The 26,806-nt window shown below is 38.6% G+C and overlaps 2 protein-coding genes across 11 annotated transcripts in view; both read left to right on the forward strand.

The window, feature by feature from the left end:
* Positions 1 to 23,426, forward strand: part of LOC133714360 (uncharacterized) — a 70,526-nt gene extending 47,100 nt beyond the window's left edge. The window contains exons 2-7 of the mRNA XM_062140460.1: positions 21,787 to 21,906; positions 22,006 to 22,072; positions 22,332 to 22,471; positions 22,683 to 22,784; positions 23,020 to 23,269; positions 23,352 to 23,426. Coding sequence (XP_061996444.1) covers positions 22,362 to 22,471; positions 22,683 to 22,784; positions 23,020 to 23,218 — 411 coding nt within the window. The 5' untranslated portion in view covers positions 21,787 to 21,906; positions 22,006 to 22,072; positions 22,332 to 22,361 and the 3' untranslated portion in view covers positions 23,219 to 23,269; positions 23,352 to 23,426. The remainder of the gene's footprint in view (positions 1 to 21,786; positions 21,907 to 22,005; positions 22,073 to 22,331; positions 22,472 to 22,682; positions 22,785 to 23,019; positions 23,270 to 23,351) is intronic.
* LOC133727135 (glutamine--fructose-6-phosphate aminotransferase [isomerizing] 1-like) lies at positions 5,875 to 10,279 on the forward strand. Of its 10 annotated transcripts, none has more exons than XR_009855029.1 (8): positions 5,875 to 6,157; positions 6,236 to 6,485; positions 7,101 to 7,246; positions 7,539 to 7,703; positions 8,692 to 8,752; positions 9,366 to 9,632; positions 9,726 to 9,791; positions 10,056 to 10,279. XR_009855029.1 is itself a non-coding variant. In XM_062154761.1 (7 exons), exons 2-6 carry the CDS (start codon positions 6,323 to 6,325, stop codon positions 9,532 to 9,534), a joined length of 699 nt encoding a protein of 232 aa, XP_062010745.1. In that variant the 5' UTR covers positions 5,875 to 6,157; positions 6,236 to 6,322; the 3' UTR covers positions 9,535 to 9,562; positions 9,726 to 10,047. The 10 variants fall into 10 exon arrangements, 1 of the variants encoding a protein (XP_062010745.1); XR_009855028.1 differs by having other exon boundaries at positions 9,366 to 9,562; XR_009855023.1 differs by having other exon boundaries at positions 9,371 to 9,632.
* Positions 23,427 to 26,806: the final 3,380 nt, after the last annotated feature.

A 26,806-nucleotide genomic window follows, 5' to 3' on the forward strand; every position in this document is an offset into this window, starting at 1 on the left:
CTCTTTTTCTCATCACGCTTTCTAACGAAGACTCATTAGTCAATAGGTTTTATGTTAGGAGATGTTGACATCACTGGCTCAAAAACCCTCCTCTTCGTTAGAGAATCCAACTTAACTTGGATCGCATCTTTCCATTTAGGCCAAATTTCTCTACGTTGGCATTCATTCATCAACGGAGTGTGGTTCGATATCATCAGACTCAACAAACTCATGTGCAACGAAATGCGCAACTACATCATCAATTATGATGGAGTTTCTATCCCACGTCTCATGTACCCTAGTGTAATTTTCAAAGAGCTCTATATTCTCAGGAATAGGTTCTGATGTTGAGGCGTCCCCCAACGACAACCACAACCCGGAAGATTCTCATGAGACGGATTTTGAGTGTCGATGATCAAAGGATTGGAATGTGCCAAAATATCCTTCGTACTCACGGGCCTCCCATGCATCCTAGCTGGGGCCATGGCCTGTAACGCCAAAGTGCCATTCTCTATGGCGTTGGCACCATGCCTACCTCCGTGTAGGGTGGCGCAACGTCCTCTCGTAGGGACGTCCATCCTTGCAGGAATGTTTGCAGCATATTTGTGTGATCTCGTCACTTTAGTAGGGATCGAGATGAGACATAGTGGGGACAGACCACGACAATTCCTGTCGTTTCTGCTGAACATCTGTGTTCTTATCTCCCCCTAATGATGGGAATACTGTCTCATCAAAGTGACAACCCGCAAATGTAGCGGTAAAGAGATCGCCTTGCAAGGGCATTAAGTGGCGGACGATTGTTGGAGTCTCAAATCCAACGTAGTTGCCCATTCGTCTGGAAGGACCCATCATAGAGCGCTGTGGCTGCGCAATTGGCATATAAATGTCTCACTCAAATACGCGTAAGTACGATACTTGTATCCAGTCACTAGCTGTAACGCAGAGGTACATTGAGTGGCGGTGGGTCGTAGACGAATTAGCATTGCTGCATGCGATATTGCATCACCCCAAGCGGATAAGGAGATTGGGGCGCATTTCTAATGTCCTGACTACCATCGTAGTCGTTTCCGCGAGACCATTTGGGTGTGTACATGAGAATATGATGTCCAACATCCATTGCAATATCCATCGAAAGTCTTCGATGTAAACTCTCTAGCATCGTCATGTCCAAGTGACGGAATAGGATGATCTGGGGAGTGAGCCCGTTGTCATATGATATTTGCTAGGAGTGTAGCATAAGCAGCATTACAGTTGGACAATGGCACAACACGGGACCAGCGTGTTTGCATATCAACCAACATCATGAGATATTTAAACGTCCGCAAGTTGGTGGAATCAGTCCACAGAATCCCTACGGATTCTATGTAAGAACATAATGAGTATTTTCATATCCTTTGCATAGGACGGTCTCAGTCCTAATTTTCCTAAGGAAATGGCTTTGTAAAATGAGAGAGAGGCCTTAGAAGCAACCAATTAGGGTTTTGGTTGGGCCTGAGCGTTAGAAACGCATTTTGAAGAAAAGTTTGTGACTACATCACCCATCATGGTGTCAAGACCATGGGAAGTGGCATCCATGGCATTATAACCATGGGGATTGACATCCATGGCGTCATAGCCATGGGTGACGCCTTCTATGGCGTTGTCAAGGGGGACAGTGGTCGCCCTAGGCTGGCTGTAGACGGTGGCGGTGCCAAAAACAATGGCGGCGGCGGTCACACTTAGTCCGGGAATCAACTTTTAATTCATGCTTCGTTTCGCTCAAGAGAAAGGATGTCCATGTGAAGTCTTTAGTAGACGGATCATCATATCATGACTAGGATGACCTATCCTGTCGTGACAAAGCCAATATGTGTCTAAATCTAAGAGATCATCTCTCATGACTTTATTGGATTAATAGCTCGAATAGTGACATAGAGTCTACTAGAGAGACACATAAAGATCTCTAAGATGCGCCTTTATACGCAATCATTAGAGGTATTGCAAAGGAACTCATTTTTGTTCTCCTCTTGCATTTCTGCTTAGAATCCGTTGGCTATTCATAGGGTGTGATTTTCCCTAGGAGCGTAGAGAGTTTTGTGAGAATAATCAAGGTGCCATCTGGCAAGGGGAACTTGGGCTATTCCATGTCCTTGAATTAATACTGATGGCCCAGCCATCGTAGTCACAAAGTAACATGCTCATGAATCAAAATGGAGTCGTAATGAAGAGAACTCAAAATTTTATTCATAAGCCAACGGAGTACATCATTGTCTCTTAACCACTAGGAGAATCTAATCCAAATGCTAGCTAATGCAAAACAATGGTAGTCGTCTAACTTCTTTCGGTAATTCCAACACAAATGTGACCAGGTGAGTAGAGAGATGTCGGTGGAGCAAAGCTCGCTTAATTACCACTTATCTCAAAACCTTCCTAGACATCACATTTACATTGAGTACGCCTACTTTGAAGAAAGACTAAACCATAGGCATCTACTACAAAAATAATATGGCAATTGCCTATTACATCTCTTGAAAAAATAAAGACTTAAATAGAATCGGCGATCTATTGATCCCAGCCAGATTTGTAGTCTTCAACCCTTCACTCTAGATCATCTTCTTGATCTTCTTGTTCCACATAGTGAGCTTCTCTTGCTTCACAATATGCTTTGTAGGCGGTGACAAGTTCTTCACGAGCTCTACAAATGTGTGCCCAATGATCAGACACTCCACATCGAGAACATACATCTCTTTGCTTGAACTCCATTGATTGAGGCGCTTTGAAAGCGTCATTTAGATGGCTCTTAGTGTTGGTGGTGACACCAACATGGCCAGAGGCGTTGCCTCCCTCTCTCTTTCTACGTTGACCTCTTCGGTTTCATGTTCGCCTATATTGGCGGTTACCTTCCCAAGTAGAGCGATTATATGGACCAGAACGTCCAGAAGTATCCCTAAGATTAGGGTTTCGCTCTTGGCACCTTCTCTTAGAGGCGCGACTATAATTGGATTCCGGAATATGCTCTATTTCCACGGATCTCGAATTATAGTTCTTCACAAGGATGTTGTCATGCTTTTCAGCGACATTCATAGCTCTAATGAGCTCATGAAACCTTGTGATCCGTCTTGCAGTAACATCGATTCGATAGTTCTTAGCAACCATGAATGCAGAGACGGGGAAGGTAGAGAGAGTCTTCTTAATCAACACCGCATCTGTGATCTCTTTACCACAGAATTCCATTAAGGATTTAATGCGAAGTGCTTCCGAGTTGCAGTCAAGAACTGACTTGAAATCACAGAAGCGGAGGCTATGCCATCTCACTCCTAGGTCAGGAAGCAATGAGTCACGGACGTTGCCAAATCTTTCTTCGAGTGAGACCCACAGTCTTCTGGGGTCTTCTTCATTCATACACTCGTACTGGAGCGAATCATCCATATGACGAGTCATTAGGATGATGGCTTTCGCCTTATTTGCCTCTAAGGCTGCTCTATTTGCTTCCAAAGCTTGAGCTTGCTCAACAGTTAGCACGTTCTGGTTAGGCTCGAGAATCATATCCAGGATTCCATCAGCCTTGAGATGCTGGCGGACATCACGAACCCACCTGTGATATCCAGAGCCAGTTGTTCCCAATGGAGCAAAGTCCAATTTGTTCAGGTTACTCATCCTGAAAGAGAACAAGAAATTAGGGTTAGTTTCGGAGCGGAAAAAGCTACCACGAAAACATATAAAATTCCTGAGCGTAATCGCTTCCAAGAAATTAGGAATTTACGAGCGTAGTCGCTTCCAAGAAATTCGATTCCAAGAGGGGTTGAATTAGATCGAAACAATGATGTTTGCGGTCGATCGTTTTATCTCAACAAACTCTAAGTTTGGAGAACTCTACAAGCTCTAAGCTTGGAGTGAGCACGAACCCCCACTGTTCGGCTATTGGTCTCCCCTATGAAGAAGAAAGGGAGGGTAGAAGAATGGATGTTGGAAGTCCCCGAGAAAAAGAGGAGAAATTGAAATAAAAATTCAAAAACGGGAATTTTTAGAAAAGTTTACCTTGAAAAGATCGCTGGAAATCTGGCCGGAAAAGTCGCCGGAAATTTTGCCTGAAAAGTCGCCGGCGGCTAACGGCCGAAGGTGGCTGGAGTTGGTTGACCGGAAGGGTTGACTGATGGGCTGCCTCCCCCCTTTTTTTTTCTTTTCTTCTTTAGGCCGTGGGCCTTTCTCTTTTTTTTTTTTTTCTTGGGCTGGTCCCTTTTTCTCTCTGGCCTTTCTTGGCCGTGGGGCCCTCTCTTTTCTTTTCTTCTTCTTCTGTTGGGCACCGCGCTTCCTTTCTTTCTTACTTTCTTACTTTCTATTTTTTTTTTCTTTCTTTGGCAGCACGTGGCTTACTTCACTTTTTTCTTTTGCTGCCATCTTTTTTTTTTTTTTTTTTTCTTTTGGCAGTGGGCCTCGTCTCCCCTTCTCTTTCCTTTTTCTTTCTTTTCTCTTCTGCCTTTAATCGAGAGCGTCATATTCCTTCTTCTTCTGGTATTTTTTTTCTTTTCGATGACAGGGGTTACCAGTTAACGGATGCGATGTAGTAGAGGCGCTGGGCGGTTGCTGGGTATTAGGGAGGTCGCAGACGCTAGGTGCAGGCGCTGTCTGCGAGGACGAGGTCGACTTTACAGATTGCGGTGGACTGCTGCTTAATGTTGGGCTGCCCGCGTTCGGCTGATGAGAGAGATGACGGCAGGCTTGGCGTGCGCTGCTATGTGTGTGCCTGCTGGGACTAGCGGCTCTGGAAGAGCTGGTGCAGGTGGAGCGATGCACGCTAGTTGCTGGATGAATACGTGCACAGTTGAGCGGATTTATGTGAGAGGGAGTCAAGCAACAAGGCTATCGTGCCGAAGCTTTGCAGACGAGGCTGCCGCGCACAATTTTTTTTTTCTTTTTTCTTTTTTTCCGAAGGTTTTTGGTTTTGGGATTTCAGGGTTAGGGCTTCGTGCTGATAACGTGTTGTAGGGAATCAGAAATTGAGAGAAATTCACTGTGTATTCTCATTGATAATAGGGGCCTCTTTATATAGAGGATTACAATGCATAGAATATCAATCATACAAGGAAAGTAATCTTACATTGAATAGGAATCTAGATCCTTCTAATTTAACCTTATTACCACTAGGTCAAGTAACCTAGAGTTTGAGCCAGACACATAATCGGAATTTCCTTGAACAAAAACAATTTTTTTTTGTGTGGAGAATATTCATACATAAATTCATGGAATATCACTATATAATCAATTGAGCTTATTATGTTTTTGTCATACGAAACAAACAAGGTTTAAACTGAATGATCATAGTGACACCATTGTTCTTTTTCGACTAACGACACTGAAGTTTGAACAGTCTTTAGGTTTCTTGATACTTGACATTGCTGCAATAGAACTGATATGAAATGCAAGGTGACAACGGTCAAAATTTTTGATGGTAACATTAAACATTTGAATATTTGATACTGATCACTACAAGAAATCTGGGCTTTTACCGCCTAAAATTTACGGCGTGCATATTACGCGCGCCGTAAAAGACGCAGCTCTGTAGCCTTTTACGGCGTACTCCAAATGAGCGCCGTAAAAGACTCCTCTTGCTTAGTCTTTTATGGCGTGCTTTGAATGCGCGCCGTAAAAGACTTTTAATAGTTGGTCTTTCACGGCATGCTTTTAATATGTGCAAAAGCACGCCGTAAAAGACTTTTTCTAGTTGGTCTTTCACGGCATGCTTTTAATACGTGCCAAAGCACGCCGTAAAAGACTTTTCTAGTTGGTCTTTCACGGCACGCGTTTAGAGTGTGCCGTAAATAAGTGCCCCACATATTTTGAGAACCCGCCTATTTATTTCGGCTAAAATTCTAATCTCCCACCCAATCGACCTCTTACTAATTAACCCAATCTTCACAAAACAAACGCCAAACCCTGACATTATCAGCCATCCCTTCCTCTCTCATCTCTCTCCCCTTTCTTCTCTTAATCCTTGTTCAAACTTCAAACTAATCCAATCATCCAGTTATCTGGGCGAATACCTCTCTCTCATCTCTCTCAAACTGAATTGGGGTTTCTTTCAGATCTGAGGTGAATCGACAAGAAAATCTGATTTGGCTCCAAACTAATTTGGGTTTCTCATCTTACCTACTTGGATTCCGCCGAAGTGGACATAGCCTTGCAGCGATGGTCATACAAGGTAACCCTTTATTCTGCGTTATTTAGTTCCTCGATTTCTAGAGTTTCTCTAGTTTTCCAAGGACGCTCTGGTTTACAGTGAAAAGAAACGGCAATTCTAAAGCAGAGCGGTGGCGGCGGCGGAAGGAAGAGGAAGGATGTGAGCTCCGAGGACGAGTCTTCTAAGATGGTTTCTTCTAAGATGGCTTCAATCTTTTTACTGGTCCGTGAATTTCAGGCCTTAAAGGGCACTCTAGTTCGGCATGGATTTACCTTTCAATCTGAAACAGACACAGAAGTTATTCCAAAGCTTGCCAAATATGTCTTTGATAAAGCTAAAGAAGGAGAAGGTAGTTAACATGTCATTGAAGTGTGTTAAAAGCTTTGCTTCCTAAATATTTGTTACGACTTGGAGTCCAAAATTTAAGCTTTACATTTTGCACATGCACAATTATTGTGCATTTGCTAAATATTCCTAAATATCTGTATTCGTACAATTATTGTTTTTAGCTAAAGGATCTCTCATCAACTGATAATATTGATAGCTGTTTGGTTTAGCATGTTCAATTCTTTTTAAAGTTAAATAGAAGATTTTACTGAATGTAAAAGGTTCCCATTTATTCTGGTTTAACATGTTCAATTTATTCTAGATATAAAAGGCTTCTAGTTACATTGGAGAAAATATCTCATATTTCATCTCTATTTGCCAAAAATAATGGCAGGGAAGTGATTTTGTATAATAGGAATTGAAATGCTCAATTAAAATTTATATTTTCACTCTCCTGTACAGGATGAAGTTTACGTAGTTTTGTTGCAGGTAGCATATAAAGCTAGTCATGGCTTCTTGTATATACCCACAAATGCATTTCCTTTTGATTATAATGTTTTGTTGAATGTTTATCTGAATCTTTTCACATACTCCCCAAAGCACAACCTGCTGTAGTGATATTTTGCTTATGTCACAGGTGACCAGACTATCACATTTAGTCAAGTAGTGCATGAGGTTATGAGGCATCTTGAAGGAGCCTATGCGCTGATTTTTAAAAGCCGGCATTATCCAAATGAGTTGATTGCTTGTAAACGTGGCAGTCCGTTGCTCCTTGGTGTGAAAGTAGGTTGCTTTTGTCATATATACTGTAACACCTGAGGCTAAAACCTTTAATTATGCCTATATTCCATAAATTTTTGTTTAGTAATGCTTTAGCTAGTTTTGGTGCGTGTTGTGTCTGGCATAGTTTCTTTAGTGAAAATAGCATAAGTCTGTTCTGAATCATAGCCTCATAATTTGATCATCTATATCTACTGTGTCTAGAATGCTTCATTTTGGTTGTAAATCTTATTGAACTGTCTGTCTGTATCTCTTCCTCTCTCTCTGGGCATGGCTGACCTTTTGCTAATGTCAGGAACTTAATGAAAATGCTAGCAATAGTTCTGCATTTCATGATGATAATTTCCTTTCAAAAAGTGGACATCCTAAAGAACTCTTCTTGTCCAGTGATGCAAATGCCGTAGTTGAACACACCAAAAAGGTTTTGGTGATTGAGGATGGTGAATTGGTTCATCTTAAGGTAATTCATTGAGTATCTTCTTTTATTAAATTTAAGCACACTTTGTGAGGAACTACATAACCTACCGTTGTACTTTTTTTTGTTTTTATACCAACCACTCTTTTGTAAGCTTCCATTATTTCTTAGTTGTTCTAATACAGATGCTCAAAACTGAAAGTTGCATGTAAGATGCCTTTTTAAATTTTTTTTTTCGAGTTTCCTTCAGCATGTCCTCAGTCCTCATTCTGTCTTGGTGGACCTTTTGGAGCTTCAGGGCCTTGGGTTTTACCATACCAATATGTTGTCATGCCAAATTATTATTAATACTGATTTCCTTGGTAATTGTACTTATTTCTTCCGAAGCCTGAAGTAGGAATTCATAAAAGTTATTCACTTTTGTTTCAGGATGGACACGTGTCAATCCTAAAGTTTGCTAATTTCTATCATTCTATCACTGTATCTTATGTTTATTTGAACTGGATGAATGCATTCAAGGAGAAAAATGTCAACTCTTTGTCTCTGTTTAGTCACAATGGTCAAATTTAGAGCTAAATGCAGTTTTACTTGCTGAGATTTTCGGACATTGATTCTTAGTTTTGTTGAACTCAAAGTTGTGGGTATGTAAACTGTAGATATATGCTTTCTGCTCTGTGTTTAATGTATTCTGTAAGTACAATTAGGAATTATATGGAAGTATCTGTAGGCACTTTTTCAACCATTGGGTGCAATTACTTGATAATGATGGTGAAGTAAAATGTGTGTTTATGGGTTCAAGGAAGTGATGCCCTTTTTCGTTTTATATTTGTGGCAGGTGCCCTATTGCTTCATTTGATTTGGATTGTCAAGTATTAAATAAGTTATTCTTTCGTTGGAATTTAAGCCACAGCCTTATTAAAGGTATGCATACTTGCCCATTTTTGCAGTTTAATGAGTGTTAGAGTTTAGTCATTACCCTTTTCTGTGAGCTACAATGGAAAAGTTTTAAGCTTTTTCTTATTTTTGTTTGCAGGAAGCAGAATTCATAAGACATATCGACTCAAAGCTGGCTTTTGGGAATCGATTAAATCTGGGTAATTGTTGATATCCACTTTTACTCATGATATGAATACTACAACATGACATATCTGCTTATAATTTTCACACTGAATGTGGAAGTATTTTAATTCTGTGAGCTGTGCCACATTATTGTATTTTGTTTTATATACATTAATGTGTTGAAACTGCTACTATTTATGGGTCACAAAGTATGAGCAGCAACTTTTTGTTCTTCTTAACACGTATAAAATGATGTGGCTGAAGCTCCTCTGAGTATGTTGAGTAAATGTAGTGTTTTTGCTTGAGAGCAAGTTTGGTTTTTGATTAGATCATCAAAGTTTGATTCTTTTATGTGTTTAGTGAATGTAGTGTTTTTTGCTTGAGGGCAGTAGGAGATAGCTTTCAATCTTATTGAAGAACTGTGCATTCTATCATTTCGTATCGGCAGTGGAAATTAGCCGGACTGTTTTTGTAGTTAAGAAATGTGCATTGTATCATTTCGTATCAGCAATGGAAATTAGCCAGACTGTTTTTGTAGTTATAATGTTTTATTGTATACTTGAGAAGAGTTGTGTTTGTAAGGATAATGCTATGACTTGCATGTCATCTAGCAATGTTGGACTCCAAGTAATTACTGTATACCTTCAGTGCAGTTTTCAGTCAGCATGTCTTTGCACGATACAACATTTTGCTTTATTTGCACTCATTTAACCTCAGGAGAGAAGGATTGGAGGGTGATGAGCTAAGAAGGAATTCTGATGTCATGGAGATCCTAAAGAAGACAAGTTTCCAAAGGTTATTGGCTCTAGCGCGTTGAAAAACCCAGAAACAACCCTGGAGCATGAGTAAGAGTCTTGCTGATCAACTATTGATTAAAGACTGATTACAACTTAAGCATATGTAAAAAAATGCATGGTAATGTTATCCTCTTTCTAAATAAACTGGTTTAAATAGTATGGTCTAAATTTTACCTCTTAACTATTTGTTTCACTCTCCTATCGAGTACAGATCAGTTGAAGCTCTCAAAACCACTCTGGAAGGCTCCCTCCTAATACCAGAGACGAACGATGCAAGGTCTGATCCTTTCTATTTTTGCCAACTTTTTTTTTACTGCTTTGGTCTGTTAGTGTGGAACTGAGGACAGTTGCTGATGACAAATTGTAGCCCTTTTTTATGGTTTAAAATTCCTTCATATGAAATCTTATTAATGATGCACTTTACTGATTGTAAATTTAGTTTCCTACATAAGAAAACTTTGATGTAGTTTCATTGTACTGTGTTGCACAAGTTGAATCTATATTGGCAGGTCGGTATTAATTGAATAGGTTGCCTTTGCAGGACAAGGTTGCACCTATATATGTAATGGTACCCATGATCACAGGAATATAGCATTTCCGGCGTATAAAGCTTTTGAGGCTGTCGCGGTTGCTTTACATAATGGTTATTTTTCCATTTCCTGCCCGTTGATAACATCCTTGTGTATTTCGATCAATTATCGTCTTACAATGTAAATATGACATTTGAATTTGATATGAGGGTAATATGAATATGAGTATATGACATTTGAGCAATATAAAATTTTTTTTTGTTTGAAAAGACGTCATTTACGGCGCGCAGAGTGCGCCTTAAATAGAAATTCAGTCACTCTTTTACGGCGTGCAGGAGTATGCCTTAAATAGGAGGTCTTTTACGGCGTGCAAGGTGGGCCGTAAATGACCTCAATCACATTTGTGGAACCACTTTTATGGCTCGTTAATTTTTCTTTTATGACGCATTTTTGCGCGCCGTAAAAGACATGAGGTCTTTTACGGCGCCAGCATTTACGGCATGCTTTTGTGCGCCGTAAATAGGCTTTTACGGCGCACATGGTGGGCCGTAAAAGACCATTTTTGGTGTAGTGGATACTAATTTAATAACGGGAGAGTGGGCAGTGAGTGGCTAGTAAGAACCTTTACAATAAGGATCGAGTAAGAACTTTTAAATAAACGGTTAGATGACTTGTACGTTAAAAGTTTTAAAAAAAAATTCAACTAAATATATAACACTCATATCCAACCGTTCATTTGAAAGTCCTTACCTGGTGCTTATTGTAAAATCTTCAATAGAAACCTCCTATTTTAATAGATGACGTTTACAATAAAATGAAATTTGAGACATTAGAGCGTTCTTGACGAAATGAAAAGTAACTGCATCATCAATGATTATATATATTGTGTATAAAAGTGTGTTTTTTCATTTCTTTCAACGTGCATTTCAAAAAGCGCATAGGTACTCAAAATATGCATAATATTGAACTATCGAATAGACGAGAAGAAGAGAATTTTATGAACTAAAAAGTAATTGCATTGGGTTTAAAATAAAATATTGAAGATAGTAATTAATTTTTTAATTCGGTCTTATTTGCCTAGCAAACCAAAACATGATGAAAGCAATAGTTTTGGGATGAGATTGATGACCACTAATTGGGATGGAAGAGGCACATTCTTATCGGAGACAAGAGATATATACTAGTTTTATGTTCCTTCAGCTAGCTAGATACTTAGATTTACATTTTTGAAGATATTTTAATTAACTGGTTTTGAGTGCTTCTATTCAAACCTCCTAAATTGGCAATTAGACCACCAGTCGAAATGAATCTTATTTTGCCCCTCTAAGTTAAAAACCAAAAAATTCATTTTTTTCCCGTTTCTTCATTCCTGGTTGCATGCGCGCCTCTCTTCTACCCTCTTTCTCTCTAACCTCTCGTTTCTTAATTTCAACCCAGAAACAAGAGGTGTTTCTTATTTGTAGCTTATAAAAAATTATTTCTCTCTAACCTAAAAATTAATTGAATTTTTTTTTGCGGCAGGCTTGAATTGATATGGTATTGGATGATTGCTGAAAATCTTTCTTCCTAACACCTTATTCCTCTGGTCATTTTATTTAAATTATCAAACTCCAATGCAGTCTCTCCAATCAAACCAACGTCCCCTTTAACCTATTAAATCATACTGGAGCAAAAGCAATCTGCATGTAAGCTACCTAATCATAAAACTTGATGTGTTTATCAAACAAAATGGATGAGCCAATTCATTGTTTATTCTGATTGCAATTTTGTCTTCACCTAATTAAAGAAATCATTGAATCCTGTTGTGTATCTGGATTCCCTTATTTTTCTTGAAGAAAGAGGAAGAAGAAGAGCTGTAGAGAGAAAATAATAAAGGACTGAATTGGAAGTTTTATGGTAAAAAGTATTGAGGGAGGTCTAAATATTAATAGAGGAGGTGTGAATAGAACCGGTTTTAACTTGTATAATTATTTGGGGTGGAAATGAGAAAGAAAAAGAATTTTATCTCATAGATCTCGTAATTAATGAGGTGGCTTAACCTAAATTAACTCAATTCTCAAATAACCTGCTATTAGTTTTACCCGCAAGAAAAAATACTAATAATATAAGAAAAATCAGAGTGATTTAATTCACAGTCATTTGGCGTAGTTGGTTTACATTCATTTGTCTTAGTAACTTTATCTACATGTTTGTGTTACTACTTACTACTTTATTACTCATTCCTAACTTTCATAGTTTCATTTACACAATATGAATGATCGGATCGATGCTACTATATTTTGTGATGACGATGCTGTTTTCCAGTATATGTGCGGGTCCTCAGGTAATGACTTGAACTTGGCGGTTTGGAGGGGAATATGTGTTATGTGTAGGCACAGAACAAAAAGAACATGGTAAAATTAGAAGTTCGATAGCAACTTGAGAGTACAAGTGATTTCCAGTACATATGCGGGTCTTCAGGTAATGACTTGAACATATATATATGCGCAGCTCCTCCGCCTTCTCTGTTATGTTTTCGTCGAGATGGATGCTACTACATATGCTAATATCCGGATCCTCGGGTCGGGCAGAACCAGTAACTTGTTATTGAGAGAATCGATGGGACTAGATCGATGAGATATACCCACCGGTAGATGACGCAATGTTAGTTATCTCACAAAATTGCGTCAGCGTGGGTGATCTAATTCAAATCTCGACGGCGACGACCTTAGCTACTGTACTTTGGTTGGACGCGTTTTTGAATCTTTGTTGATGTTCTTCGTTCTCTTGGATCGACTCTCTACTGCGTAGAGTTCGATCATTGCGAGTTGAGACTTTTCGATGGGGAGCGTTTTGTCTACTTCTGGGCTTTGAGCCGGTGCATGCACATATGTATGGCTGCTACTCAATAGTGGACATATATAACTATCAGAAGCCACGTTTTAGCTCGTTAATTATGACTTGGAAAAACTCTTTAATGAATTAGTATTAAACGAGAAAATTATCATTTGCATGCATGCATGCTTTCCAGTGCTTAATGTCTCCAACGATGGATTTGGCAGTTAGGTTACGACGTACTTAGAATTGCATGTCATTGCCATGTGTGCAATATTGACATGGTGATCGAAGAAGTAGTGAATGTATGTATATAGATGAATGCTATAGTAACTTTTCTTTCTATTTTTTTTCAAGATTTACCTCAAATCATAAAGCAATATATTTACTGTTATCGATACCAAGAGCAATTCAGAATCCAAATTAATTGTTTGCGAAGACTAAATTACTTCGATAGTTGATTTTTTTTTCTTCAAAGATGATCTCTCAACCCTAATAAAATATATTGTTTAACTATATATTTGAGCTAAAATTTGGAAAAGTAGAAAAAATTGCTAACATTCCTTGTATATGTATATACTATATATACACCATAGATTTCGATTTTAGACTTCAACGTCCCATTTGATCGTCATGATATGAGAGATAACAATCTTAAGAAAGACACATCTTACGAACTAGTTTAAGCTTACAAATCAAGGGTGAAAGCTTCGACCAATTCGTGAGATGTGTCTTTTCACACTCCAATGGTTTACTTCTATTTAATGGAAGTGATCCGATCCATTTTCACACTCCAATTGTTTACTTCTACATGAGATATAGGAAACTTTACATTGTTGTAATAGAACTAATTATGTGTAATGTAATAAGAAAATAACCGTTTTGTTAATTTTGAGGGTCATATTCCAAATTAGACTTGTTACTCATGGTATCTAAATTGATATTGTTTGCAAATTGCAATAAATCATTAAAACTCGAGATCGATAGACATTGGAATCCATATCTTAGTGTGGAAGGGAAAACCCTAATTTGGAGTTTTGGACGTTGTAGGCAAGTTTTGTGATAATGAAGACATGTACCTTCATATATAACTCCTTTGCTTATAATGGTAATTTTGTCACCCAATCATGGATGGGGTCGGTCTAAGGTTTTGTTAAGACCCTAGAGAATTTTGGAAACATGTTCTTTCGATCCCAGCAGATCCCTAATCCAGTATGTGGTAGATACATTATTATAGCGCCATAGGGAAGTGATTTTAATTACCTGCCAAAGAAAAAGAAAAAACAACTCTCCCTCCTAGTTGTGTTAGAATTAGAAACTATTTATATATATAGAATTAGAAACTATTTATATATAGATCAAATAACCGTCGTGTGTTATTTGTTGGAAGGTAGAAGAAGATATAGATCCACCTGTATTTTGGTTTATTCTCATGCCGTGTTCAAACTTGTTGAAAGTTAATGCACATTGAAACATTTAAGATAATCTACATCAATCTAGAGAAGTCTAGAGCAATCAAGAGACGTTTAAGAATTAAGAGTTGCTAGAGTAATCTAGAATATGATCTAGTATGATCATGATAGCTAGTGCAAGAAGTTTCTAGACTTATCATGTAAGTATAAGTGTAGGAAGTCTCTAGAACTACCATGAAAGAATGGTAAGGCTCTAGATGAATCATGCAAGTGTAATTAAGATCTAGAAGAATCGAACAAGTCTATCAAGGTCTAGAATGATCCATCAAGGTCTATAGATATGTAATGTAATCAAGCAATCAAGGAATCAAAAGAACAAGAAGCAAGTTAAGCAATACAATTGAAAGTTTCAAAGTATTGCTATCATTCCCTCCTCTATTTCAATTGCTTCTTCTCCAAATCATATCCTCCTAGCATAGTTGTTCTAATAACATCTTCTCCCAACTTCCAGCTCCTAAATACTTTGTCCTAAACACATTGTCCTAACTTCTAACCCACTATTTCCAAAGCTTCCGCACCAAATTCCAATAATGGTATCAAAGCCACAAATTCTAACCAAACTATTATCATGGAGATTTCATTGTCCGGTGGTTGCAGATCGATCAATCATCTATGTCGTCCCATGTGCCGACATGCAATGCCAATAGAGCAAGTGGCAAGCCTTCATCATCATCCTCCTCCTCCTCATCAAATCGATCACCCTAATATTTGCCATGAGATTATTAAGAGATGTATTAGACTGGCCGGACGGTAATGGACCAATCAAAAAGGCCGCCGGTGATAACATGATCGCCATGAATCACAAGCTTGAGAGAGAAGAAGAACTTACAGAGAGAGAGAGAGAGAGAGAGCTTCAGACAAAATATCTGAGAATTTTTGCAATTAATGAAGTGTAGAAATTATTACAACATGATAGCTATTTATAGTAGCAGAAAAAGAAAAGCCCTAGCTATTACACCATATAAATACACGTAAGCAAAGCACACCGAGTTACCACTACATGTATTACAGCTATATAACACCTTATTTGTTGACTAGATACTTGACTATGATCTCAACGTTGACCTGTTAACACCCCCTCTCAATCTCAGTGGGGGATAACACACTGAGATTGATACAATGTTGCTTAAACACAGGATTGTGCAAGCCTTTAATTAGTGAAAACATCAGCAGTTTGACTTTCTGTAGGCACATATTGTAGCAGAAGGTCTTGTCTTTGAACTCTTTCTCTGACAAAAAGAAAGTCATTATCAAGATGTCTGATCCTTGAGTGAAAAACAGGATTTGAGCACAAGGCAAGAGCAGAAAGATTATCACATTTCAACAAGGGTGGAGCTGGAATCCTAATTTGCAAATCACAAAGAATGTGTCTCATCCATGATATTTCTGCAGCAGTATTGGCTAGTGCTCTATATTCGGCTTTAGTTGAGCTTCTAGAAACTGAACCTTGTTTCTTTGACTGCCATGACACAGGACAATGTCCAAGATATACAATAAAGCCTGTAGTTGATCTTCTTTGATTTATATCACCAGCCCAATCAGCATCAAAAAAAGCATTAATGTATGCATCACTATTGCCATACTTATAAAATAGCCCTTTAGACATAGTACCTTGCAGATATCTCAAGATCCTCTTAACAGAAGCATAATGCACATCAGTTGGAGTAGCCATAAATTGACACACAGTATTTACAACATAAGCTATATCTGGTCTGGTAAAAGTCAAATATTGTAATGCACCAACAATGCTGCTATAAAGAGTAGGATTGGACAAGGTTGTACCTTCATTTTTAAGAAACTGAAAGTGAGGTAAACATGGAGTATTACACTCTCTGCAGATTTCTAATCCGGCTTTGGCTATCAACTCCTTTGCATAGTTCTCTTGTGACAAGAAAAGACCTGTATCTTTGTATTGAACATTTATTCCCAGAAAATAGGACAGAGGTCCAAGATCTTTCATATTAAACACATCATTGAGTTCAGATATAACAGATGATTCACCATTCTTGTCAGATCCAGTTATCACTATATCATCAACATAAAGAAGTAATGCAACGATCCCATCACTTGTAGTCTTAACAAACAGGCTTGGATCAAAATGAGAGAATTAAAAACCCAAAGCAGGAAGAAAGTTGGTGATTTTTTCATTCCAAGCTCTAGGTGCATGCTTGCTTCAAGCCATAAAGTGATTTTTTGAGTAGGCAGACATGATTTGGATGAAGTGGATCAACAAATCCATGAGGTTGATGCATGTATACTTCTTCTTTAAGATCACCATGCAAGAAAGCATTCTTAACATCAAGTTGCCTTAATTCCCAGTTATACATTGCAGCTAGAGAAAGAATAATTCTCACTGTACTATGTCTCACAACTGGACTAAAGGTTTCATCATAGTATAGACCTTCTTCTTGACTATATCCTTGAGCAACCAACCTTGCTTTAAATCTTGAAATACTTCCATCAGAATTTTTCTTGATTTTATACACCCATTTGCTTCCAACAATATTCTTACCATCTGGAAATGGAACAAGCTCCCATGTACCTTGTTTTTTCAATGCATCTATTTCTTCATGCATAGCAACATCCCATTCAGGTATACCTACAGCAGCCTTAAAGCTTTTTGGTTCAACAGGATCATGAATATCAATAACAGCACTAAGACCACTAAAGAAAGACAACTCATCAAGTAGATTGTGTTGAACAACACATGAGTAAGCATAAAACTCATCAAATGACTTCTTTTTTACTATTCCATTCTTAGCTCTAGTTAGCATGGAGTGATTGTTATATGCAAGTGCTGGATCATTAATAAATTGTAACTCTTGTGATAGAGCATGACCATTATCCTGTATAGTTGCATCAGTCTGAGATGAACCGATAGAGTCATTCTCTATAAACCTGTCATTTCCATCATTACCACTATCACCAGAATCCCCATTACCAAAACCACTATCAGTATTCAATGGAGGAGGTTCAAAATTCCCATTATCAGAATCAGAATCAACACTAAGCCCCCCATCAGCCAAGGCTGGGATAGCAGCAGAAGGCTGAGAGTTCATGGTGCGTGTTTGTACCCAAAATGAGCATTTTTGCCTGACAAGGCACGTCTTGGAGAAATTGAGCCAAAGTCAGTGGCTCAAGCTATATATTGTCGACAAGTTCGAAATATATATTTAGAGGCTAAATAAAGCCTACTATGGAAGCATGAAAAGTCAACTTTAGCACATTTTCCTACTTCGGCTAGGAGAAACCGAGATAGACAAGGAAGGAGGGGTGGAATACTGATCAAATGAACTCTAAATCAGCTGAAACTCTGCAGATCCATTCTAGACAGCTCAAGAATCATTTCTTATGAAGAGTTCCAGAGCTAGTTTTGAGTGGAAGGCCTTCAAAAAATCAGTCCAATTTTCTGCAGAAGCAAAACTGGAAAACTGGACCTGTAAGAGGTCCAGCAGCGTTTCCGGCCCAACCACATGGAAGAAAGCTCTAAAAATTTGCCACAATGATCTACACTCATTGTGGATCATTTGATGTGAAGAGGTCGAAGGCCCATTTTGAGTTCTTGGTGGAGATATAGCTGCAGCAAAATTGGAGCAGTAAGTGCTTAAACCTAACATTCCATTAGTGTTTAAGTGCTTAAACCTAACATTCCATTAGTGTTTTAAGTGCTTAAACCTAACATTTCATTAATGTTTAAGTGTTAAAACCTAACCCATTATGAGTTGTTTAAGGCCAAATAGTGTTGCTTGGTAGCCTATATATAGAGGCTACAACAAGTATCAAAAAAGAACACAATTCAACAACATCTCTAAGATGATCTAAGTTCTCTCTAGAGCAACTCCTTTCCTTCTCTTTCTCTTATCGGTGATCACACTTTAAGTCCTAGTCTCCTCAAGAGCCGACTATCAGTGCCACCAAACCCTCTGTCAACGTACTTCGGTCCTAGTCTCCTCGGGAGCCGATTGTAGTACCACGACCACAACGGTTACAGAACCAGCCAAGCAAGGGTAACGCCCTCGTAGAAAGAAACGACAACACAATTCAACAACATCTCTAAGATGATCTAAGTTCTCTCTAGAGCAACCTCTCTAAGAGCAACTCATCTCCTTCTCTTTCTCTTATCGGTGATCACACTCCTAGTCCTAGTCTTCTCAGAAGCCGACTTTCAGTGCCACCAAACCCTCTGTCAACGTGCTTCGGTCCTAGTCTCCTCGGGAGCCGACGGTAGTGCCGCGACCACAACGGTTACAGAACCAGCCAAGCAAGGGTAACGCCCTAGCAACCCAGCCAAGCTAAAGTCACGCTTTAGCAAGTTCTCTCTACTTCCCAGTGGTTCTCGCTCTGCTCGATCTACAACATCGAGTATCGATTGTGATTTTCAAGAAGCTCAGTAAAAGTCCTCGCCACGAGGCATAAAGAATCCCACGACGAGGTTGGTGCTCTCCTCGTCTACAATCGCTTGATAGAAGTCAGGTCAAGGGACACCCCCGACGACCGCACCCGAACGGTGCTGGCACGCCCGCGCAGAAAAGAGACTGTTGACCAGCTGCAACAAAATTGGAGCCAAACACATGGCAAAGGGAAATACCACTTGCAGCTGATCAGAAGAAAGAATAGGCATCATAGATGGGAAAAAAGGTGAGATAGAGATAGATGGGGAATGAGACACAATAGGAGCAGAAGACACTTTAGCTTTGCCATCACCAGAGAGGTGAAAAGGAAAGATTGATTCATCATGAATAACATGTCTACTCATCCAAAGCTTATTTTTCTCAATGCTGTAACAGAACACTCCCTTGTATCCTAAGGCATATCCCAAAAATACACACATAATGGTCCTAGGATCAAGCTTATCATGACAATAAGGTTGAAGTAAAGGATAGCAAGCTGAACCAAAAATCTTAAGATGTCTAAGATCAGGTACAGAACCAAAGACTTGGATATAAAGAGATGACAAATTCAATGACCTACAAGGCATTCGATTAATAAGATAGGCAGAATGAGCAACAGCATGAAACCAGAAAGGCTTAGGCAATTTAGCAGCAGACATGAGAGTTATGCAAGTTTCAACAATGTGTCGATTCTTTCTTTCAGCTACCCCATTTTGTTGGGGAGTATAAGGACATGTGATCAAATGTAAAATGCCTTTGTGATCAAGATAATTCCTGAAAGCCTTGTTGTTGTATTCACCACCACTATCAGTTTGCAGTGAAAGAATATTCTGCTTGAATTGAGTGGAAACAAAGTTAAGAAACTTGACAAAAGTGGCAAAAGTATTAGATTTATTGATGAGTGGATAAACCCATACAAACTTGGTACAATCATCTATGAAGGTCACATAGTATTTGAAGCCTTCAATGGGCAGTCAAGGAGCAGGACCCCAAAGATCAAAATGTACCTTTTGAAATGGAAGTATAGACTTGGAAACAGACTCAGGAAAATGCAATCTATGCATCTTGCCAGCAAGGCAGTGTGCACATGCAAGTATGAGAAGCTTGATCATTATTATATGTGACTTTAGACAATGAAAACATTTTAGACACTACATCTGAAGAAGGATGGCCAAGTCTTTGGTGCCATAGTGAGCATTTGACAGCAGCTCCAACATAAGCAGTTTGAGCATACTGAAATGAAGGAATGGATTTTGGTGATTTGAAGAGAAAGAGACCTTCCCCATTACTCTTTCCTATGTAAATAAGGAGCTTTTGTTGCCTTGTCCTGCACACATATATCAATATCATCCATGGTGATGAAGCAGTGATTATCTTTGCATAGCTTATTGAAAGAAAGCAGATTAACTCACTACACCAAAAGTAGGCTTTTACTGCGCGAAATTTACGGCGCACAAAAAAGCACGCCGTAAATGACATACATTTACGGCACACGATTGATGTGCGCCGTAAATGTATATAAATGTATATACATTTACGGCGCACATGTATTGCACGCCGTAAAAGTCATAGGTGTTTAGTCTTTTACGGCTCACATTTCTTGCGCGCCGTAAATGTTACAATACAATTACGGTGCACATCTCTTGCATGCCGTAAATATATATACACATTTACAGCACTCATTTTTTGCACGCCGTAAAAGGCATATATGTTAAGTTTTTTACGGCATGAGTCAAGAGCACGCCTTAAATGCCATAGCCCGCCCATTTTATTAGCTAAAAGTTGAAATTCCCTCCTGACTTTTTATTAGTCTCAAACTCCATTTTCAGTCCTCTTCTTATTCTATCTCTTAGAAGCGGACATTTTCTTTTCTCATCTCCCCTTTCCCTCTTCCTCTACCTCACTCTCTTCCCCACTGCCGATCCTCCCCACTCATCATCTCTGCCGTTCCATTCCGCCCCCCCCCCCCCCCCCCCCGCCTCCACTGCTTTCGTCGAACACCATCTGCCCGAGCAGGAGGAGGATTGGGATTTGAACAATATGGCGCAGAGCGACGCTTTCTATCTCTAGATCCACCGAAAGCCCAAGAGATATTCAGAAGTCCGACGCCGACACAAGGACCGATGATGCTTCTGGTCGATGACGGTGACAAGGAGTAGCGATGTGAGCTCGTCGGTATCGTAAGCCCTCTTTCCATTCATCTGAAAACCCTAAGTCCAACCAATCAAACCAATTGTTTTGGATTTGTAGGTGTGAGCATCGGAAAGGCAGGGTATCACCAAGGAGGCGACGGCCCGGTTCTCTATGTAGGCGAGGAGAGATCAGAAATCAGGGATTGAAGAAGAAGTTCCTCAAGGAAAGTGAAGGATTTGGAACCCCTGAAGAGCAGTCACGAGGTTGAAGGTGCGTGAACTTCACTCTATTTTTCTTTGTGCTTTTTTAATTTGAATTTGAGCTTTTTTGGAATTGTTTTAGTTGCATTGGATTGAAGTTGATTGCGATTCTGTTTCAATTAAGTACATTACACAGTTCGATTTGAGCGGCGACGATAGGGGGACGCCTTTGAAGTTCACTGTCAGTAGAGGTGAGGGAGTTCATTGACAGTAGGGCGACGATAGGCCCTTGTTCTTCAGATTCTCTAAAGCCACCCCCAGTTGCACAGAGATCCTGTACCACCACCACCACCAGGACCCTCCTTATCTCTCTCTCTCCAAGTAAAGATTGGTATTTTACATGTAATCCTCTAAATTCTGAAATCAAAATCTCATCTTTATGATATCTTCACCTGTTTTTTGATTTTCCCAATTTTCTGGGCCACCACCCAGATCGCTTAGCTATCTCTGTTTCAATTTGTATATGCTCATCTATTCGGTTTGTTGTTTTCTGTGGTTGGATCTTGGATTCGGATTCGGATTCAAAACCCATTCTTGTTTATGATTAGATGTTTTTGTATATAATTTGTATCAATGATTCTGGTGTGAGAAATATTCGTTGTCTATTGCACCAATCGGTCTTTCTTTACTCGTTGGTTTTTGGATTTCTCAACCTTCTCCTTCATTTGCTAGCTTCACCATTGTATCAGTTGTCTGCTATTTCCTTGCTAATGGCTTCATAGCCATTCTGATTTTGATATCCCAGTTCGCCTTTTATGGGGCTGCTCTGCTACATATTTTCATCAAGAAAAGGTCAGTAAGCTTGCTTTATTGCTCTTTATACAAAATTGGATAAAAGATTACGTGTTTACTAGTGCCAATAATGGAATGATAGGAATTATTTTTTTGCAGGTTTCAATTGGGGGGAAAAACTTCTCAATGGTTTGTGAATATAGCCTCTGTTTTCTGTTCATGGAAGGTAAACTTTATCTTGTAGTACAATATCATCATTACCAGCTCAAGCATTTTTATGAACTGGTGTCTTGCACATGTAGCTATTAGAAACTGTGTTTGAATGTCTTTATATCGCTGTGTTTGGTGATTTTGTGCACTTCCACTTACAATTTTAAAAGATTATAACCCCCTTTGACCATTACTTCCCCTTTTTGTTTCCTTCAGTTCTTGAAAAAGGTTGAAATGCTGACTCATGAACTTTGACACGACTCTTTTATGAACAGGTGGTAAGGGTTGTAAGAGCTAATCCACTAATGGTTACAGCACTTGCTGCAATTACTTTAGCATGCTTGGTTCATCCAGGTTTGGGTCTACTTGTTCTCTTGCTCTCTCATGCTTTGTGCTGTCATACTGCTCTTTGCAGGTATGTCCCAAATTCGATTGCCATGTGGACTTGGACGAGATATAAATATATTTTCTGTCCATTTATTGTATTCTTATTTTATATAAGTTTTTATTATTGTTTCTTGTTGATGCATAAAATTGTAAACTTCATGAGTCATTTCCTACAGTATCTGAAAAAAAAAAAATGATCCTAAAAGTTGTTTTATGTCTTTGTAACAGTTTTTTGACAGCTTCATTTCGCAGCCATGCAGTCATGCACAAAGACATGAATTATTTGATTATAAGAAAGACGGAAATGGTGGGCCTGACAAACTTACATTCAAACGTGATGGGTAACTAACCAGTGTTTTTGTATAGAATCCTTGCGTTTCCTATTCTTTAAATTGCCCAAAAGTTAGGTAACTAACCAGTGTTAATTCCTGGAATAGAGAAATATTTGGAACCTTCTTCAAATTAGAGTTTACATTCAACATAATTGAAGATTCTAAGCATGATCATTGTCGGTTTTGCTTCTGTTAATACATATATATGATCCTGACATTGTCTATTTTCTTTCTGTTAATACAGAGATCATGACTATCCTACTTTTGTATCCCTCTTCCAAATTATCTTGATGAGTGGGATAAGCAAGAATGCTTTAGAGGAGCTGTCATCTGAAAGAAGTTCTGATGATCGCATACCCCTTATATATGCAATATCATTAGGTTTGCCATCCTTAAAAACACCGCTCATTCATGACAATTGGTGGTCCATGGAATTCCACTAATGGTGGTGATCCATCAGTTGATGATAGCTCTTTAATTCAAACTGCAATAAGGTTTGTGCTGCTTGCTATCTATTATTTAGTGGCAAAGACAATACTACTTTTGGTATTATATTGAATGATGTTATCTTTGTAGATATGGAAAGGATGTTGCGAAACTTGATCTGCAGAACTGCAAGAATTGGAATCGTTTTCTTAAGGTATAGCTTTTCCCTTATAATTATTGTGATGGTTAAGTAACGCAAGTCAGTTTGATTTTGCAGGTTTAATTCATGACTAGGTTTTCATTATATTTGTCATGTGCAGATACACTACGATAGGATTGGGAAGGATGGATTCTTTAGCCCATAAAGAGATTATTGCAGAGTGGTGTGATAATAAGTCTTACAGATTTGATTTTGTTCTCATCTTATCGAGTTAAGTGTAAGATATATGTAGTGGCATCTGTTACGGATGAAAATTTTATGAAGTGTTTCTTTTACATTCAGCTTCTTATATATATGACATGAGGGTAATATGAATATGACATTTGAGCAATATAATTTTTTTTTGTTTGAAAAGACCTCATTTACGGTGCGCAGAGTACACCGTAAATAGAAATTCAGTCACTTTTTTACGGCATGCAGGGATATGCCTTAAATAGGAGGTCTTTTACGGCGTGCAACGTGGGCCGTAAATGACCTCAATAATATTTGTGGAACCACTTTTACGGCGCGTTAATTGTTCTTTTATGACGCATTTTTGCGCGCCGTAAAAGACATGGGTCTTTTACGGCGCGAGCTTTTACAGCCCATTTTTGTGCGCCGTAAAAGACCATTTTTGGTGTAGTGACTGCTAAGCTAGGAACATGTAGAACATTGTTCAGTTTAAAAGTATGAGTTGCATGTGTAATATGTCCAACACCAATGTGTTTAACATGTAAACCTTCTCCATTACCAATTGTAATGGTATTGTTGGAGTCAAATGGATGAGCAATGGAAAGGTTCCTCAGATCAGATGTCATGTGATGAGTTGAACCAGTGTCTCCAATTCACACCTCAGTATTATTGGCATTGTGAGAACTTGAAGAACTTGCACCTAAACAGTTAGTATGTGCAGTCAAAGCAGTGAGTGAGGCAGGAGGCTCAGAACCTTGATAAACATAGTTGCTCCTGTGATGACAATTGAGTACAACATGTCCCATGAGACCACAGATTTGGCACACCACAACAGATCGAGAAGGATGATAAAGAGGTATATCACTTCGATAGAAATAATTAATAGCTGTATGGCCCTTCTTACTGCAAATTTAACATTTAGGAGAAGTACCAATATTGTTTCTATACTCAGCACCTTGATTGTTGGCAGGATTCTGAAAACACTTGCTAGCAATATGGCCTTTCTTGTGGCAAATGTGGCATTCAACATTCTGATAGCAATTGTTTGCATTGTATGTCCCTTCTTACCACATATTTGGCACTCCATTCCATTATAACTCTTAAAGCCTCCACCATTAGACTCCCCACCTTGGGAAAACTTGCCATTGTTAGACCAAGACTGCTGTTTAGAGTTATTATCATTCCATTCTATCTTTCCCTTATCACCATTGTAGTTGCTAGATGATCCAGAAAATTGTACATTAGTGTTCCCTCTGTAGGAAGAGCCTTTGGCAGCCATTGCTCACATAGACACATGAGGCACAAGCTGCAACTCAACATCTCTTTCAGCAACCAACAGTTGAGCTCTGAAATCCTTCAGTGAGATTGGTGTATTTATTGCCTTGATGACAGTCTTTATCATAGAATATTCATTTGGTAGTCCATTTAATGTAACAACTACAATATCCTCATCAACAAGTGTGACTCCCACAGAGCTAAATTGATCTCTTGCATGTTTAATGCGCTGAAGATACTTGTCAATAGTGTCAGCACCCTTCTTGATAGTTTGCAGATTAGTTTTGAGCTGGATGATGTTAGCTCTGGAAACAGTGGAGAACCTCTCAAGCAAAGCAAGCCATGCATCATGTGAAGATTTACTCCCTACTATAATCTCCATAATATCATCATCAAGAGTTGCCATCAAGAGACCAAGCAGTGCTTTTTATGTTTTCTTCCACAGCTTATAAGCCATAGAGATCTCACTTGTGACTTCATCATCCTCAGTGAGAGCAAAACAAGGAGGACAAGGATATGTACCATCAAAATATCCAAATAGATCATTTCCTTCAAGTACAACTTGAAATTGAAAGCTCCACTTCACAAAATTATTCTCACTCAACCGAAAGGTTATTGTTGTTGATCTCAGATTGTGTCATGATCATAGCTTCAGTAATTATCACAAATCAACAGATTATAGAACTTTTATCAGAGAACTTGCTCACAACCAACACAATTATGTTATCAATCTATTATGTTATCGCAAATGTTCAACAAATTATCAACAATTTCATCATCAACTTTCACAAACTAGAATCATCAAATATCGCAACTAATTTTTCTATCATTATCTCTCACAAATCATAGAACAAAAAGAGCACGAAACAAAGTAACAGCTATAGATCTCAACCAAATATGAGAGCGTGAAATAGAGATTCAAAGTGTAATCTGAGCTCACCATTAGGTGCCATTGAGAACGTGAATCGTAGAATCAAAGACGAAATCATAGATCTAGGGTTTTCACCTGACGAAGTACACAAGAACTTAAAGGCGGAAGCATGAAGAGGATCGACAACATCTACTGGTATGAACTAGCATATAGAATAAAGAGCTATAGCTCTGATACCATGATAACATGATCGCCATGAAGAAGAAGAACTTACAGAGAGAGAGAGTATCTGAGAGTTTTTGCAATTAATGAAGTGTAGAAATTATTACAACATGATAGCTATTTATAGTAGCAGAAAAAAGAAAAAGCCCTAGTTATTACACCATGTAAATACACGTCAACAATGCACACCGAGTCACCACTACATGTATTACAGCTGTATAGCACCTTATTTGTTGACGAACAATTCTTAGGATCACCCTTAGGGTGAATGAGCATGTTCATCATCTCTTGCGATTAACGCATAATAACTTTATAATTTTCTAATCCAACCATTCATGTTGTATAATGTAATACAAAGATTAGCTCTGTAAAAAATCAATCAAATTGAAGACCTTTTAGTTATTCATTTCTATGAAATACATGGACGGTTGTAGTAAGTGTTGTTAGAACCATCCATTTGTTTGATTCAATTAAATAATTAAACGATTTCCGATTCGATTGATTTTTTATAGAGATGATCTTTAAAGGATAATTTAGGATATACACCTTTAGATTATAAATTTATTAAGTAAAAATATGTTAATCGACAACGGGGTGAATAACCTAAAAATTGTCCTTTGTTGACTGAATACTTGACTATGATCTCAACGTTGACCAGTTAACAGCCGGTAGATGACGCAATCGTTGTTATCTCTTGAGATTGTGTCAGCGTGGGTGATGCAATCTAATTCATTCCCGCGGTTATCACTGTAGTACTAACTTGACGCGCGCGTAGTTGAATATTTGTTCGATGTTCTTCGTTCTCTTTCGCTGACTCTACCCAGTATCATTTCGAGTTGACACTTT

This window comes from Rosa rugosa, chromosome 1 (genome assembly GCF_958449725.1).
Source record: "Rosa rugosa chromosome 1, drRosRugo1.1, whole genome shotgun sequence".
NCBI classification, from domain to species: Eukaryota; Viridiplantae; Streptophyta; class Magnoliopsida; order Rosales; family Rosaceae; genus Rosa; species Rosa rugosa.

What these genes read in the sequence shown, in the direction of transcription:
- LOC133727135 (XM_062154761.1), top strand. Translation starts at nt 6,323, where the DNA reads ATGGTTTCTTCTAAGATGGCTTCAATCTTTTTACTGGTCCGTGAATTT. An exon ending in CGTTGCTCCTTGGTGTGAAA is followed by an intron (nt 7,247 to 7,538) that starts GTAGGTTGCTTT and finishes TGCTAATGTCAG; the next exon opens with GAACTTAATGAAAATGCTAG. An exon ending in GTGAATTGGTTCATCTTAAG is followed by an intron (nt 7,704 to 8,691) that starts GTAATTCATTGA and finishes TTTTGTTTGCAG; the next exon opens with GAAGCAGAATTCATAAGACA.